General features: G+C 34.8%; 3 protein-coding genes across 4 annotated transcripts in view; all 3 read right to left on the bottom strand.

Moving 5' to 3' along the window:
* The window catches only part of LOC129242945 (uncharacterized), a 31247-nt gene extending 24020 nt beyond the window's left edge, over positions 1–7227 (bottom strand). For both annotated transcript variants that reach the window (XM_054879904.1, XM_054879906.1), the window contains exon 1: positions 6692–7227. The gene's annotated coding sequence lies outside the window, so the exon portion shown is untranslated. The remainder of the gene's footprint in view (positions 1–6691) is intronic.
* An 811-nt stretch (positions 7228–8038) lies between these two features.
* Positions 8039–9819, bottom strand: LOC129242946 (DCN1-like protein). The gene is made up of 3 exons (XM_054879907.1): positions 9645–9819; positions 8539–9123; positions 8039–8447 (listed from the first exon to the last, which is right to left on the bottom strand). Exons 1-3 carry the CDS (start codon positions 9645–9647, stop codon positions 8121–8123), a joined length of 915 nt encoding a protein of 304 aa, XP_054735882.1. The 5' UTR covers positions 9648–9819; the 3' UTR covers positions 8039–8120.
* A 1196-nt stretch (positions 9820–11015) lies between these two features.
* On the bottom strand, positions 11016–14344 carry LOC129242944 (serine/threonine-protein kinase polo). Its single transcript, XM_054879903.1, has 7 exons — positions 13790–14344; positions 13343–13567; positions 12867–13264; positions 12426–12801; positions 12128–12309; positions 11822–12068; positions 11016–11731 (listed from the first exon to the last, which is right to left on the bottom strand). Exons 1-7 carry the CDS (start codon positions 13886–13888, stop codon positions 11537–11539), a joined length of 1722 nt encoding a protein of 573 aa, XP_054735878.1. The 5' UTR covers positions 13889–14344; the 3' UTR covers positions 11016–11536.
* Between the last annotated feature and the right edge of the window lie 1744 nt (positions 14345–16088).

Here is a 16088-nt window from a genome sequence, read left to right as displayed (position 1 = left end):
AATTAATTATTTCATAATTGGTTGTTATTCCCTGACCAATTATGAAGAGAAACTGAGTTATCCGGTTAAAATATATTCATTTTCTAGGTTTTTACATGAAATCTACGAAAAAGTATTTTTTCCCCATGCAAAATACATGGGATATTTCAAAGCCCCGGGGGCACCATTAAATATGGTCTGATTAAAAAAAAAAAAAATACGGGTCTTTTTATTTTTCATTCTTTACTATTTTGGGGGGCGGCAGCATACAAATTTTTTTTGGACCACCCTAATGTATATGCAAATATAAATGGAAGGTCCCAGCGGAAATTGCGGAGTCGACTACTAAAATAACAAACTTTTTACTCACTTATTGTTGTTAAATATTGATTCGTTTTAAAGAAAAATAAAAATAATATACCAAAAAATATATATATTATAATATAAAAAATAAGAAAATGATAAAAAAATGTATACTTTTGTTGCGAACATTTTGTTTATTTATTGAAAATAAAAACAACTGCAAGTTTTCATAATCATTGTTAGCTACAGACTGCATCAAGGCACATGGAACAAGTAGTAGCAGCAAAGCAGCTCGGTTGTACGTAACCGGAACGACCCGAATTTATATCAAGCTAAGGAATGTCATAAGCAGACTACAATAATAACAGCAATTTAATTTTCCCTTTTTATTTGCTCCCTAAATTGTCAAATTTTGTTTAAATTACTCTAAGCTGCCAATCTTTTTTTAAAGATTTTGACGTTTTGGATTCCAAATGTGAAAATAAAATACATTGCTCTTGTAGTTCTTGCTATACTGCTATTACCTGTTCAGTGTGCCTTGGGCTGAATAAGTAAATAAATAAGTAATAATACCCAAATTTTTAATGACTTTTAAACGCTAAAAAGAGGTTGTCTGTAAAGTCGGTTTACTGACGATAGTTTAACGTGACAACGTCATAAGAAAATATTAATGGAATGGTTGCAATTTTCAAAACATAATTTTAATTTTATTTGTTTGATAGATATTTTGTATGGATATAGAGGAGGAGGTAAATGGAATTGCAATGGAATAGGTCAAGTTACATTTACACAAACGTGCAAAATGACGAAACATTTATCAAATTCATGAAAGATATCTTCAATTTCGATTGTGCATCAGACGTTAATAAGTCAACAACACTAAGAGGCACCATCATCGATTTGCCTTTTTCAAGACACTTTACACTCGAAACACTCCCTTTCATTTCCTACTTTTTCTATCATCGTCCTATTCTCAACAGAGAAATGGTTCATTACCATGCACACAGGAAGAAGGCATATGCAAATACAAGTATGTGAATTTATATAAAAATGCGCATATACATACATATATATGCTCACTCAAGTAGGACAGAGCCAGATGTCGAACGTTGCCGAACGCGGGGACCGATTGTGCTCTTTGTTGTTCGTTCCGCGCTCTCGCTTGCAGTTCAAGCACATTAGCTTACATTTGCTTGCGTACGGAATAGATTCGTATATTTGATATGTCCATATGACTTGTATGCATCTTTACATATAGATTTGTTCTTTTTGAAAATTGCGCGAAATTGTATATGTATATGCATGTTTATATACATATATTAGTATACAACATATCTTATAAGGTATATGGTAAATATTACCATACATTTTTTCCTTCATATATAATAAAAAAATTAATAATAATAACATTAAAACAACAGGTATTATTATATTAACAAACTTGGTTTTATTTTAAATTCTTCAAGTAAATCAAACTAATAATAATCAATAAGAAGGCATATGCAAATACAAATACGTGAATTTATATATGTACATATGCGCATATACATATATATGCTCCACTTAAGTAGGAGAGAGCAAGATGTCGAACGTTGCCGTTTGTTTGCTTTGTCGTTCGTTCCGCGCTTTCGCTTGCAGTTTATTCAAGGTAACGGCAATGAGCAAGGTAACGACAAATGAGCAAGGTAACGACAATGAGCAAGGTAACGGCAAATGAGCAAGGTAACGACAAATGAGCAAGGTAACGATAAATGAGCAAGGTAATGACAAATGAGCAAGGTAATGACACATTTTTTCGTGCGTGCAGCCGGCTAAATCGAATTATAAGATATTATCACTTTAAAAATTTACAACTCAATAAGTAGCACACTCATAATAATAAATTAAGGGCTTTACAAAACAAGTTAATTAGGCCAAGTGTCGACTATTTTAAGTGAATTGAGTTCCCTACAGGGGTTGTTGGTATCTTATATGTACATTTATGTATGTGTATAGATGTGACAGATCAAATAGTGCCCAAGTCATTGCGGTTTATTGACTTAAAACTGTCTCGTTACACCTCACTTATAAGCAAAGCAACGAAAGCAGGCGTGGGACGCGGCACATGCTAAACTAAAAAGGGGGTACCGCGTTGCCAGCAGGGTTGAACGGTGTAGTTGAATGCATTTGCGTGCTGATGTGATTGCATGCCTTGGTATGCGATGGAGGGCATTTGGCCGAATTATTTTGGTGGGCAAAATAAAAACAAAATGTTAGGAATAAAAGTGAACAAAACAAAATATAAGAATAAAATGCGAAAATAGATAGACTGAAATGCCATTACTGGTCAAGAGAGTGCAATACTTTTTCATTGGAAGGACAATAAGAAGTCGTTTGAAATTAAATTAGGCGAAAATAAGGTAATTATTTATTTTGTGAGGCAGATGAAAAAATAAATCAATAAAAGTAGAGGGTATTATTAGTATGGTATAAGGCAGACGCCCCAGCCGAATGGGTTGGTGCGTGACTACCATTCGAAATTCACAGAGAGAACGTTGGTTCGCATCTCGGTGAAACACCAAAATTAAGAAAAACATTTTTCTAATAGCGGTCGCCCCTCAGCAGGCAATGGCAAACCTCCGAGTGTATTTCTGCCATGAAAAAGCTCCTCATAAAAATATCTGCTGTTCGGAGTCGGCTTGAAACTGTAGGTCCCTCCATTTGTGGAACAACATTAAGACGCACACTACAAATAGGAGGAGGAGCTCGTCCAAACACCCAAAAAGGGTGTACACGCCAATTGTATATATATATATTATTAGTATAAGGCAGTATTAATAATCAGAGAGAGCGAAATGATTTTTTTTACCATTCAAAAGTTATTAACAAAACACATTTTTATAGATAATTACAAAAATACGAAAAACAACAGTGCTAAAACTATTGATATTTTTCCTGAGTAGTCTTAACCTTAGTAGTCGAACAGCTTTGGAAGAAGAGTTGTGTTTTTAGTGAGGTCGTAAAAGCTCAGTTAGAATAGACTTTACTAATGTTAACTTAATTTAATTAAACCATTTTTGTTCATTTGAAGATTTTTGTTTGTTTATTAAAACAAATTCGAAGAAAAATTAAGTTGTTTCGCATGTTTTTAAGTAAAAAATATGCAAACTTTAAACTTCAAAATTTTTTATTTAAAAAATAATGTATTTTCAACATAATTTTATTTTTTAAGCTCAGTGGTATCATTGCCGGCAGATCCTACAGTCTACAATTGTGAAAGCAAACAGCTGTTTTAGCACCTTGGCCGCCAACGTTCGAAAATTCATGTTCGCGTAAAGAGTTTTATTGTATTTTATTTAACAAATGAATCAGATTTATATAAACTGACTATTTTTCGTTATTCGAAAAACGTAAATTTTTTTAATTTCATTTATTTCCAAAAATTGCAAGCGGATAACCTTGTCCAGAATCATAAATTGTAGAATATAAGATTGATGAGATTGAGGTGGAAAAATTTGCTTCACTTTGACGGGAGGAAATAGAAGATAAAGTGAGTGAGAAAACTAAGAAGAAAGTGTTAAAATAACGGAGATTTATAAGCAAAAATTAAAGGTTACTTTACATTTCGACACTATATTTTTGTTGTTTTGAAAAAGTCAATTTCAATGAAACTGCAAATCGAGATTGGCCATCTAGCAAATCGGATGAAGTTGGCAATTCATGTTATGAAATCTTTCATCAGTCATATATTGGCAACATCTGTGAAGCAATGAACTGTCGTTTTGGATGTTTGACAGCTATTTAGAATTTTTTGGCAGCATCTTTGATAATTTTAGTTTTCGAGACTTTGCATTAGGGATGATCGATGTTAGAAAAACATCGATGTGGACATCGATGTCATAATCGAAAGCCCAACATCGATGTTCGATATTTATCGAAAACTAAACATCGATGTTGGATAACATCGATGATTTTTGCATTAATAATCACATAAATAAAATTAAAAAAAAAAAAAAAAAACAAATTAAATTTTAAAGTAAACAGAAGAAAATAAAATTTAATTTAAACAAACTGAAAATATATATATAAAACACAAATAAGATCAAAAAGATACACAACTAAAAATAACATAAATACAGTAAAATCGTTCGAAATTTATTAAGAAACAGAAGATCAAATTATTACAAATTCCAATATTTTTTATCCACTGACTGAAGGAAAAGTAATTTTGATAGAGAAGAACCTTTCAATCTATTTCTTTGCTGGTAAAGAGTAGAGCCAGCTTTTGAAAACAGTCTTTCGGATGGCGTTGATGTAGCGATAGTACTCAAATATTTCACTGCTTTTTTTTTAATTTCGAATAAGTGGAACCGATGGCATTATTCCAAACTTGGATAGGATCTTGTTTGAGATCAGACACTGGATGATATCAAATGAGTAAATTATAACAGCCAACGCACGCACAACATAAATATTTATCAACAAACAACAAACGAAAACGAAACGAACAGAAAAGAGGCTCTCTGTTTTCTGTTCGTCATCGAAGGAAGGGAACAACCCGTGCGCAGTACGCACTCGCTCTAATCGCTTGATACTGTGGATGTAAGTTAACATCGATATTCGATGATCGATTCCGTTAACATCGATGTTACGATATTTTTCGTATAGCAACATCGATGCTAAAACATCGATGTTTTTGCTTTCAACATCGATGATCATCGAACATCGATGTTCATCGAGCATCCCTACTTTGCATTTCCCTTCTTTACAAAAAGCGTTCTTCTTTCTTCATCGTATAAATCAAACAATGCTTTCAAACAATCACGGAGTGAAAATCTTGCCATCGTATTTAATCAAATTTGACAGTTGTTGAATGAACAATTGATGTCGAGATGCTGAGTTAGGTTAAGTTTATTGGAATCAAAGGAAATAAAAAAATTGAAAGGAGGTAGTTGCTTTAAACAAAAATCTAAAATTACATCAGCTCAGTAGCTGATTCTGACAAATTAACTGAGAGCCGAATCGCAGTCCGCCGGATGTACCGCCTTCTGTATTCCATCAACCGCATGGTTAGCAGTTAAAAGATATCAATTTTGAACTCTCTTACTAAGAATATTTGATATTAGGAAATCAATTTACTTGAAACAACCATGTAAAGGGGAAATTTTATTGCATGCACCAAGTAATTTTGACCTCCAACCTTCACGTTATAATTTAATGGAGTGAGATTCTTCTCAACAGAGACCTTTAAAAATCCAGAAGACAAATATTTTCCGTCCTTTGGGGCCAATTAGAGTTTTTAAGACAACATTTATTCATTCCTTATTTTATTTATATATATACATATATACAAGAAGAATCGTATTTTATATCGCGACAACCGTACCCGAGCAGGTTCGTGTGTAACTACGTAAGGGTTCGAAACCCACAGCAAATACGAAAACAGCTGCTACAACAACAATGACAACGAAAACAGCGGTCGTCCGCTTGGCAGACAAACACAAACCTTCTAGTGCATTTCTGTTGGCCGCTCCATTTGTAGGACGACATTAATACGGCCCCCACAAATGGGAAGAGAAGATCAGTCGAACTCTTACATATACAAATCTCCCATGTCATTTTTAACATATTTTGTACGAGTTAAAATCACAGTGCAACGATATTAGATGTACCAGCGGTGACGAATAGAGCATTGTCATTGACGCTATCATTTTCATACATGTGTGGAAAAAAATGGATAATAGCCACTGGTACATTTGTCATTAATTTATTTTTTTCTTGATTTTGTATCATCTTCTGTGCATAGTTTCTTTGCGGAATTGCTACATATAATTTTTTCCATTGCCCTTTTCAACATATACGTATATGTATGTATTCTGCTATTTATTTTGTCTTTTATTTGCTCCTTTTAATGTCGTCTGACAAATATTGTGCATGCACAAGTACGTACGTACATATACACATATTGCATATGCATACGTATTTATATCAACAAGAATCGCTTCAATATGCTTAATGGCGCACTTCTCGCCACTTGTAGTATATCATGCATTGACACGGGCGTCTGAGACAACGTCGACAATTGCCGACACATTCATTCGAAAGAGCAGACGACGGACACTCGAACTGCAAACACAATAAGTGACAGTGAAATGCTCGCACATCCTTGGGCCCAATCATCAAAGTGAGAGGAAACTGAATATGTGGACACAAGATCCAAGGCCGCCCTCATGCAAGGAGATCAATGAAGGCCGTGGCCACCGACCGTCCATCGTCGACATTTTCGATAGCCGAACGGTGGTGCCCACAGTTTTCATCTGTTTTGCATAGATATGCATATGTACATACTTATAAGTATGTCCTTTTCGTGACAACTACTTACGCTCTGCTGCCTGATGCTCGTGTCATGCTTTGCTTTTTAGAAAATTACCTTTTTTATATGCACCTAAATCACATCCTTTATTAGCTTTCAGCAAATCGCTTCCTGCAATTGAGTTCCGTCTTCAATTTCGAATTTCCTGGCCACAAACCGTCTTCTACAACGGTGGACTGGTTTAGTAGTAGGCTTCTTAAATCTCACCTCTCAACTCGGTTTGGCCAATTATATTGCTTCATCTGTTGTCACCGATTGGCGTAGGTCTTGTCTGGGTATGTCGCTGAAGTTGCAATGGTTTCTTTTGTTGTTCAACTGCGATAGTTGTTAGTGGTTGATTTTACTATTGTTGTTTGACTGCTGAGTTAGAAAATTTTCTTTTCCCACTTTTTCACTTCGCTTTTTCCACACCTTCACTTTGCAAAACTGCACTTTTTCCACAAATATTTTATATTGAATATGCATTACTCACTTTTTGCACATTTTTCCACAAATTTTGCAAATAATTTCTGGTAAAAATTTTCATACGAAAATTTTCCCAATTTTTCACTGTTGATAGACTTCTTGCACAGTTTGCGAACGAATTCGTTATACAGAGAGAAAAATTGGAAAGACACAGACTACGAAAAATAAACGAAAATAAAATGTCAAACCATCAAATCAGTGTTGTCGTATCGCAATGTATTCCATGGTGCTCAGCTCATTCCAATAGTGATGAGTAAATGAATGTTGAATTGTGTAATGCACCACATACCAGTTATTCCAAGTAATTTTAATATTATTTTAAAATAATTAGTAAATACAAATATGTGCATATAGTTACTACATAAATTTCATGTAATTAAAAAGCAAAAAGCTTTAAAAGCATACAGTAATTGGGAAAAAACTTGTAAGAAAAAACAGCAGCCTTTAAGCATGCGTGAATTTTCATCGATAATTACCGTTTCTTTATCTATGTACTAAATTTTTGCATAATTAGATTTTTTTTATTAAAGAACTTTATTTTTATTTAATTTTTACAATTTTTCGTTAATTTCCGCTTCAATTTTTTATTTTACTGGTGCAATTTTTATATATTGATAATATTTAGTTAAGATTAGTATGTTATTTCTTTCTTTTGGTCGGAAGGGATTTTCATTTTGAATTTTCACACTCAAACAAGTCGTGCTTTCATATTTTACATAAACTAAATGCTCTACATTCAACAGTTTCGTAACATTGTTAATTAATTTGGTTTTAAATATAACTTTCGATTATATTTTCCGAGCTGCACTGACCGAGAGATTAATTATCTATATCCGAGAGAAGATATCGATTTAAATAATGATATTGTGTTAAACGCAGTTTTAATTGAGTTATGTAGTTGGTTTTCGGTTTTGTAAGTTGAAAGAAGCGTTCACTAAATCAATGTTTATACTATAATTATTTATAATAATAAGAATAAAAGCAAATTTATTATTAAAATAATTAAGATATTAAATAAACGTTAGCCATAATTAATGTTTGTACTATGCGAGGTCGGCTGATAACTGTTGGATATGTTGCGCTGCTGTGGTTGCTGCTGCGCCTGCATAGATTGTAGCTGGGGTTGATAGTTAGCAAGTTGTTGTTGCAGTAGCTGATGATGCTGTTGTTGCTGCGGGTGCTGCTGCGTTGCCATCAGATGATTTTCTTGACACCATTCGACAAAATCATCAATAAGCACTGGCCATGCACCCTCTGAATCATAATTACTCATATTGTCATCAATGTGGGTAGCGAAGTCCAGAAGCAAATTCCAAGTGTCTTTTGGTATGGACCGCCTATGTTTTTCCTGCGATCAAGTGTGGGAGTGTTATATACTATATTTCTATTGTTTGTTTCATAAATATATCGTATATTAAATATCAGTATTGTTCATTTACCTCCAAAAATCTGCACCACAAATCCAAGAATTTGAATCGGCTACTGAGAACAATCTTCCAGTATACAATGGCCATATTCAGATCTATTCCTTTTTGGCCCGGATCCTTGGCATAATTGAAAGTGAACTGATAAAAGTCCTTAAACTTTGATGTATCATTTAACTCCATTTCCAACTGCGGCAACTTCGCTTTCAGCTTTTCGATACTGTCCACGCCTAGATCTCCCATACCATTCACGAATTCATCGCGTTTAAACTCGCATTGAATCTCAGCACGAAATTTCCAGGCAATAATTAAAACCAACTTAGATTCGGGGCTCAATGCGAGATCGTCTAAGAAGCGTATAACTCCATCTGCGGTAATCTTTTGTGGCTCGCAAGGATCGCGATAACGCAGGAATAGTTGTTCAATACGTTTACGATCCAATTCACGATAATAGTATTCTGGGTTCTGAAAGTAATTATCGCTAGCTAACTCCAACTTCCAGTCATTCTGCTGCAGGCAATATATCGCCGTTTGTTCGCCCGTCTGCGTTAGCGATATAAATCGTTTCACCCTATCTTTTTGTGTGGACTTCAATTTATTCTACAAAATAGAAATATTTATATCACTCTATATTCCTGCTTTGACAAGCATAGTAAATTTTCCTAAGACCTGCTGGATTGTGAAAATTCACAATGCAATGAGTTACACAAATCAAAATATTTATGAAGGCTGTATATCACCTCTAAAACAAAATATTATTGGTCACTCGTTTTTCGTAACCGTATACTAGCTATTATTTAACCTTAGGTGTTTCATTGGCCACAGCGAGTAGCAGCCACAAATACGACTACCCCTCGCGGTCAATACATTACGATATCAAATAATCACAGCTTTTAAAATCGAAACACCAACATTCAATAGCCAATCGGGAAACTGTCGAGGAGGAAGCAACACCTAATATCTATTTTAATTTGCACAAAACAATGAACGCATACAAATTAAATTGGATATCAGCTGCAAATTTCTTGCAGTTGCTGCTCTCCACCCCACCTGAATTGATTCATTGCGTGAACAAGGAACGTTTAGCTATTTAAATCACGCTTCGTTTAGTCCAAACTTACCATCTCGGTAGAGCTAATTGTCTGAAAGTGTGTCGTGGGAAAATTTCCTGTTCCGACGTTTCAAAAATGTCTTTTACAAAAAAATTAATTTTCCTCGCCTTCTCTATTTCGAATTTCTTTCGTTTGCTATTTTTGTGATTCGTTTTGCGCTGATGTTCGCTGACTGATTGTTACGCATGCTACCAGACGTTCATAGATGGAAGTGGATTTTCCAGTGATAGATGTCGCCCTAAGGTAGGTGAACTGTCAATAAATCCTAATTACTTTACTACGATTATTCGTAAATATTTACGAATTTCTTGTGCAAGATAAAATTACTGACAGCCATGCACGAACGGATGCAAGGAATGGCTTGGGAAGCAACCGTTTACCGCGTATTTCTAAATTTGGATTACTTGTTTGCATATACAGTAGATTCTGTTTTTATGCGGTAGATACGTTCCGCAAGAAGCAGCATAAAAAAAGCTACCAGTTCTATAGTAAAACTATAGATACGTTTCAAAAGTGCTAAGAACCGCATAAATCTGCTGAAATAATGTAATAAAATCGCATAAAAAAGGCACTAGTCCCATATTATTACTATAGATACGTTCCATAGACCGCATGAATCTGAAATAATTAAATAAAATCGCACAAACAAAATATTGTATTTTTGAAAATTACGTCCCCTTAGTATAACAATAGCCTATGTGCTCATAGGCTATTATTTTTTTATTGAATTTTTGGATTCTCCATGGTCGATTCTATATGTGGTCAAAATTTTGTCAAATTCTAGTTCCACAAAGTGGGTCAAAACGTCAGTAAAAAAATAATAAATATTTACAGACATAACGAGATTTGAGTGAGAGCTACTTTCGACAAAAAGTTTGAAATTCATTTTCTCAAAACATCAAAAAATGTATAGGCTATTTTAATATTAAGGGGACGATTATATCTTTATTTAAGAAACATAAGAATCGAAAAATAAATTTACGTCAGAAATAGAATCAGACAATACCCACATGTTGCGCATTCGTTTGGATTTGGCGTAAAATCACTTTCGTCACTTGAGGAAATGTACACGTCTGATCTAGATGGTTATGCAGGCGGTTCCATACTTGTAAGGTTAGCATTTCTGATGTAATCTGTGATGAGTTTTTGCTTAGCTGGTTAAGAATCTTGTTTATATGTACAATTCCCGATAGGTCGACATGCATTTTTTAATTAAAAAAAACCGCACTATTTCAAAACCGCATAAAAACAGAACCTACTGTACACATATCTATATTTAAAAAATGTTCACCCCCAACGTACGCTATCCATAAACAGGAAGCAATATGCCAAATATCTAACCCAAGTGCTCATAAATCCAATCTATTTAAAATTCATTCGTTTCATTTTTCAATTAAAAAAGGTTTTGTATTTTTATTTAATATCATTAAAAACACAAACTAAAATTTATTAGAACCTAAATTTAAATGTAGTTTTCGTTATATATGTAAGTATGTATATTTTTTAATTTGTGCAGCGAGCGAAGCTACGGAGCAGGCAGTGTCAAAAGACACCCCAAATCTGTGCTGCTAGCTAGCTAATATATCGTCATAATTGTATGGCGGTGGTATATGCAGTTTATGTTTTTTTCGTTTTAATGAAGACGACAAGATGGAATGTGAATGGATGTAACGAAATAAATGGAAAATACAATGAACAGAAAAACTAACAGATCAAGGAAAATACGATTATACAAAATAAAACTAATTTTACAAAAACAAACATTTTATAAAAAAATATTTGCGGGTATCAAATGGCTTTTTGGCTACCCAAGAGCACGAGCAAACACATCATTATACATTAAAATCACCATATTAATGTGGGAAGCTGGATGCTAGCTACTGATTCTGAAACATCTGGAGTTAGAAGAGCATCTTCTCCAACATTTTGTCGAGTTTCTCATGGGCATAACGTATTTTCTGGTAAAGATCCTTCGAACAGCCATGTTGCTTGATAGTTGAGAAGCGATAAGTACGGAAATTCTTTTCATGGTCCATGTAAGTAATGGCACTCATGCGTGGGCACAAAATAATCTTCATATGATCGGAGAAATTCAACTGAAAAGTAAGCATATTGTTGTTATTATAAATACGTTATTTTCAATAATAGCTCTAATAATAATAACAAAAAAATTATTTTTTACAAACCTGTAGTGAACCATTCGTCAAATGCATCACCACCGCACATGTTGTGCGAAACCATGAATGCAAATGCGGCATACGCGAAATCTGATCGCTTTCAAAAATCACATTATTCGCTCCAGCTTTAACGAGATGTTCAGTCATGTAACGCTTAAAGTAGGTGAGCAACTTCATTTTCTTATCTAGAGCTTTGCTATAGTCTGTTGTGGTCATGTACGTTTCCTTGCCATCCTTATCGATGAAATGTACATTGCTGCAAATAAAGGTATTTTTATTGCACGTAAATAAATTCATGGTTTTATTTGAACTCACATCTGGTTGGGCAACAATATAAGTTTCGTGGTATCATTAAACATTACGCCCATTCCTTCGTCGCACAACTGATAACCGAAACCATATTTGTCACTATAATCAACCCATTTGGATACCCAGAATAGAGGCTGCGCTGCTGGATCAGTATTTTCATCGCCCAAATTACGGGCTAGCAACTTTGGCTAAAAATATGAAAATATTTACATTACATGCTTAACCAATAATTAATTATTTAACAAAAGGCGTTTCTAATAAACATGAATTTTTTGTATTTACCACGTATTATTTTTTTTCTCACCTTGGCGTTAATGAGTTCCGTTAGTTGCTGATAGAGACTTTCTATATCCATACGATAATCTTCATTATGACGAAACACTTGTGCAGATGCGGTAATAGCATCGTGTAGATTATTTTTGAGGAATGTATGCTCCAATCGCGTATCATCTTTGATGCCGTTCAATTCTAGCAAAGGTTTGCGGTGGACCATATTATCCTCGTTCACTTCAAGTCGAGGAGCCATAGTCAAACAAGAGCTGGGCAAGAACATTGGCACTGGCGAACAGCTGAGGAACTCAAATGATAGCAGTTTGCCAATGGTTGGGCGCAATTCTGGATTAGATTGCAACATAGAAACAATCATATCTGCAGCTGACTTGCGCAGATAACTAGGGACTCTAAAGAGGTGTATAAGAATTACTTTAATATTTATTTATCCTGATTTTTGTCCATAGATTCTCACCTGTATTGACACTTTTTTATTTTCTCGTATGTGTCCTTTAATGTTTTGGTCTCAAAAGGGGGTTGTCCGACTAATAGCGTATACATAACGCAACCAATCGACCAAATGTCTACCTCAAACGAGTGACCCTTTTTGTTGAGTATCTCAGGTGCAATGTAGTTGGGTGTGCCACAAAGTGTCTTTTTGCGTTCTCCTTCGAACTCAACACGCGTTGCAAGACCAAAATCTCCAATCTTCACATGCAGCAGATCATCCAAGAAAAGATTGCCTAATTTGAGATCGCGATGGATTATACGATGATCATGCAAATATTTAACACCCTGAATAATTTGATAGATGTAGTACCGGCACTCATACTCAGTTATTGTTTTTCGGCGCTTCTGCAATTCCATCATTGACTAAATAGAAAGGCATAGTAGATGTTTAAAACGAACTTTTGCACTTGAAAATTAAAATTCTAGATATAGAAAACTTACCCGCTTTTTGCATAGCTCCAGCACAATGTAAATATTGAAACTATCCTCAAAGAAACTATGAAATTTAACAATATTTTCATGATTCAGACTTTTGTGTATAGTGATTTCTTGCGACATTTTTTCTTTTTGATTATGTTTCAACATCAATTTTTTGGATACGATTTTGCCTGCGTATACATTGTTGGTCTCCACATCCACAATCTCGTAGCATTTTGCAAAGCCACCCTGTGTAATAGAATTTTATTAGTAATGTTTACTTGGCAACCCTGTGTAAGGAAGCTTGAGGATCAGCAAAATCAACCACTATATAGCAATATTAATTGCACATAAATCGCAATTAGCAATTCCTATAACATAAAACTAATAGCGTACTATATAAGCCTACCGAGACACCAGCGTGTTTGGCGAATTATTACATTTTTTGCATATTCATTCCAGTATACTTACTTTTCCAAAAAATCTCAGACGCTTGTAGGTGGACCTTGTGGTTGTATCATACAGGCGCTCTGGTATGTCAGACGTTTTATCATCAGTCTTTTGTGCCATCTTGAACAAAGTTTCAGCTACTTATACACACACACGTGCACTTACGTTTACCGTACCTAAATCTAAATCCGCTACCTTTCGTAATCGCTTCACTTAATATTCCCGGCAAACGCAGATGGCACGAAGAAGATATGCAATATCTATCTACGCCAAATAAAGCAAGCCAGCCGTAAAATATATACAATCACACGCGTTCGTCCCTGCCGCTTATTTATTGATGAAATACTAATTAGACAACGTTTATACTTAACCAATAAGTCAACAATCAATGAAAAATAGAACGCGGCAATCGAAAGAACGAATTTACAATCAACTCAAGCGGCCAAACAAGCGCGGAAGGTAATGGAGGTATGCTTAGAAAATATGATCGCCGAGGATAATGAAAACCGTTTGTGACACAAATTTCAAAATTCGTTTCGAATGACTTTTACGCTCGTATTGCATATAGTTGTCGCACTCCGGCTTTTGCGCACCAGGCAAATGCGAATATTGCTTGACCTTCTTTCTTCGAAATTTTCGAAGTTCGCTTGTAAATGCTACGGCACAGGGTTGAGTTTTGCAAGTTAAACTTTGAAAGTGTGTTCGCCGACAAAAAAAAATTGTCAAATGTTATTTCTTCTATACAATTATTGTTAATGGAACAAGAGCATAACTTATGTTGTCGGACTTAAATCAGGCCTTAGAGCAATTCAGTTTTGGGTGCAACAAAAACACCTAGCCGTGAATCTTGCTCTTCACATCTCGTTGCCTTCACATGCAATTTTTTTGTTAAGCGAGTCGAACAGAAACGGCGTTATTTTGGTCTTAGCGAATTGGGTGTCAGGCCATATTATTAAAGATTTTTCTTTCTCTCTCAATTTTTCCTTGTATGACCTGTTGTAAAATATCACATTATATGCCCGAAATAAGTGACTTTTTTACTTTTTATGTCCGTAAGCATGTTCCATTCCATGTATTTCGTCAATCTCATAATTTATTTAATAATCACAAATCCTTAAACAAACAATTAATTGGGTAAACTTTCCATTACTACACAATGTATGGGATGGATGTTGGAGTTCAAATTTTCACTTTTTATGAAAATATTATTTTATCGCGATTTTTTAGCCCAAACTTTTACTATTTGTGAAAACATTGTTTTAGGAAGGCGAAAGGAAAATTTAACTCAAAAGTTCTATCGAACCTCATTTTTGTGTTATTTCTTGCGAAAGGTGCGTGTTCTTCAGTTATGTTATACCTGTACTTATTAGCTTTTGCAAAAAATAAGAATTTTTAACTTTAAGTACTGATATTAATTCTTAAAGGTAATTTATAAAAAGTATTATAAATCAAAAGTTTGATCTACATTTGTCTGTAATAATTTTTAAATTCTGTCCACGCTCTTAGACATTATAAGCAAATCTTTCGTGTTAGTAATGGAAAATCAACTTAATTAACTTCTCTTCATTTTGTTTGTTTATCTGCAGAGCTGATTTAATCAGTTTGCAAAATCGGAAAAAATAAAATAGCGGTTTTCAAAAGGCGTCACCCTCAGTATTCTGTATACCTGGTTGGAAGACTGTTGATGATTTATGATTTTTGCAAGTGGCAGTGAACATTAATCATATTTGACATTTGTGAAGTGGACAGCTGCAATATACAAACAGACAAGCGATGGAAATGTCATCTATGACGAAAATGAAGCGCTATACTCTGCAAGAGCGTGAAATAATTGTGTCGATTTTTTTGAATAATAATCGGTCGGTTGTGCTGGCGCAGCGTGAATATCAATGTCGATTTCCAGATCGTGTCGCGCCTACTGGACAAACTTTTCGGCGCTTAATTGCTCGACTCGAACAGACTGGAACCACACAAGATCTTGCGGGGCGTGGCTGCCACCGGACTGGTCGTTCGGCTGAAAATATCGCGGCTGTGGCTGCTAATTTCGCTGAGAACGAAGAAACATCAACCAGACGACGAGCCACGCAATTGGGCATCAACAGACGGACCTTACAGCGAATTTTGAAAGAAGTGAAAGACTTACACATATTCCCGTACAAAGTGCAAACAGTGAACCAGTTAATGCCTACTGACCAACAGTCGCGTGTGAATTACTGTCAATCCATTATCGATCTCAACACCAAAGAGCACGACTTTGTGTCAAAAGTCATCATGAGCGGCGAGGCACATTTCCACTTAAGCGGTTACGTCAATAAGAAAA

This window comes from Anastrepha obliqua, chromosome 3, assembly GCF_027943255.1.
Source record: "Anastrepha obliqua isolate idAnaObli1 chromosome 3, idAnaObli1_1.0, whole genome shotgun sequence".
NCBI classification, from domain to species: domain Eukaryota; kingdom Metazoa; phylum Arthropoda; class Insecta; order Diptera; family Tephritidae; genus Anastrepha; species Anastrepha obliqua.
Note: the sequence above shows the minus strand (reverse complement) of the source record. Positions and strands in the feature narration are given on the sequence as shown.

Excerpts from the sequence above, each read along its gene's own strand:
- LOC129242946 (XM_054879907.1), bottom strand. Across the intron at positions 8,448-8,538 it reads TGTGGTGCAGATTTTTGGAG|GAAAAACATAGGCGGTCCAT; the intron begins GTAAATGAACAA and ends ACTTGATCGCAG.
- LOC129242944 (XM_054879903.1), bottom strand. The coding sequence starts at position 13,888 with ATGGCACAAAAGACTGATGATAAAACGTCTGACATACCAGAGCGCCTG. Across the intron at positions 12,802-12,866 it reads ATAAAAAAGTGTCAATACAG|AGTCCCTAGTTATCTGCGCA; the intron begins GTGAGAATCTAT and ends ACACCTCTTTAG. Across the intron at positions 11,732-11,821 it reads TGACGAATGGTTCACTACAG|TTGAATTTCTCCGATCATAT; the intron begins GTTTGTAAAAAA and ends CTTACTTTTCAG.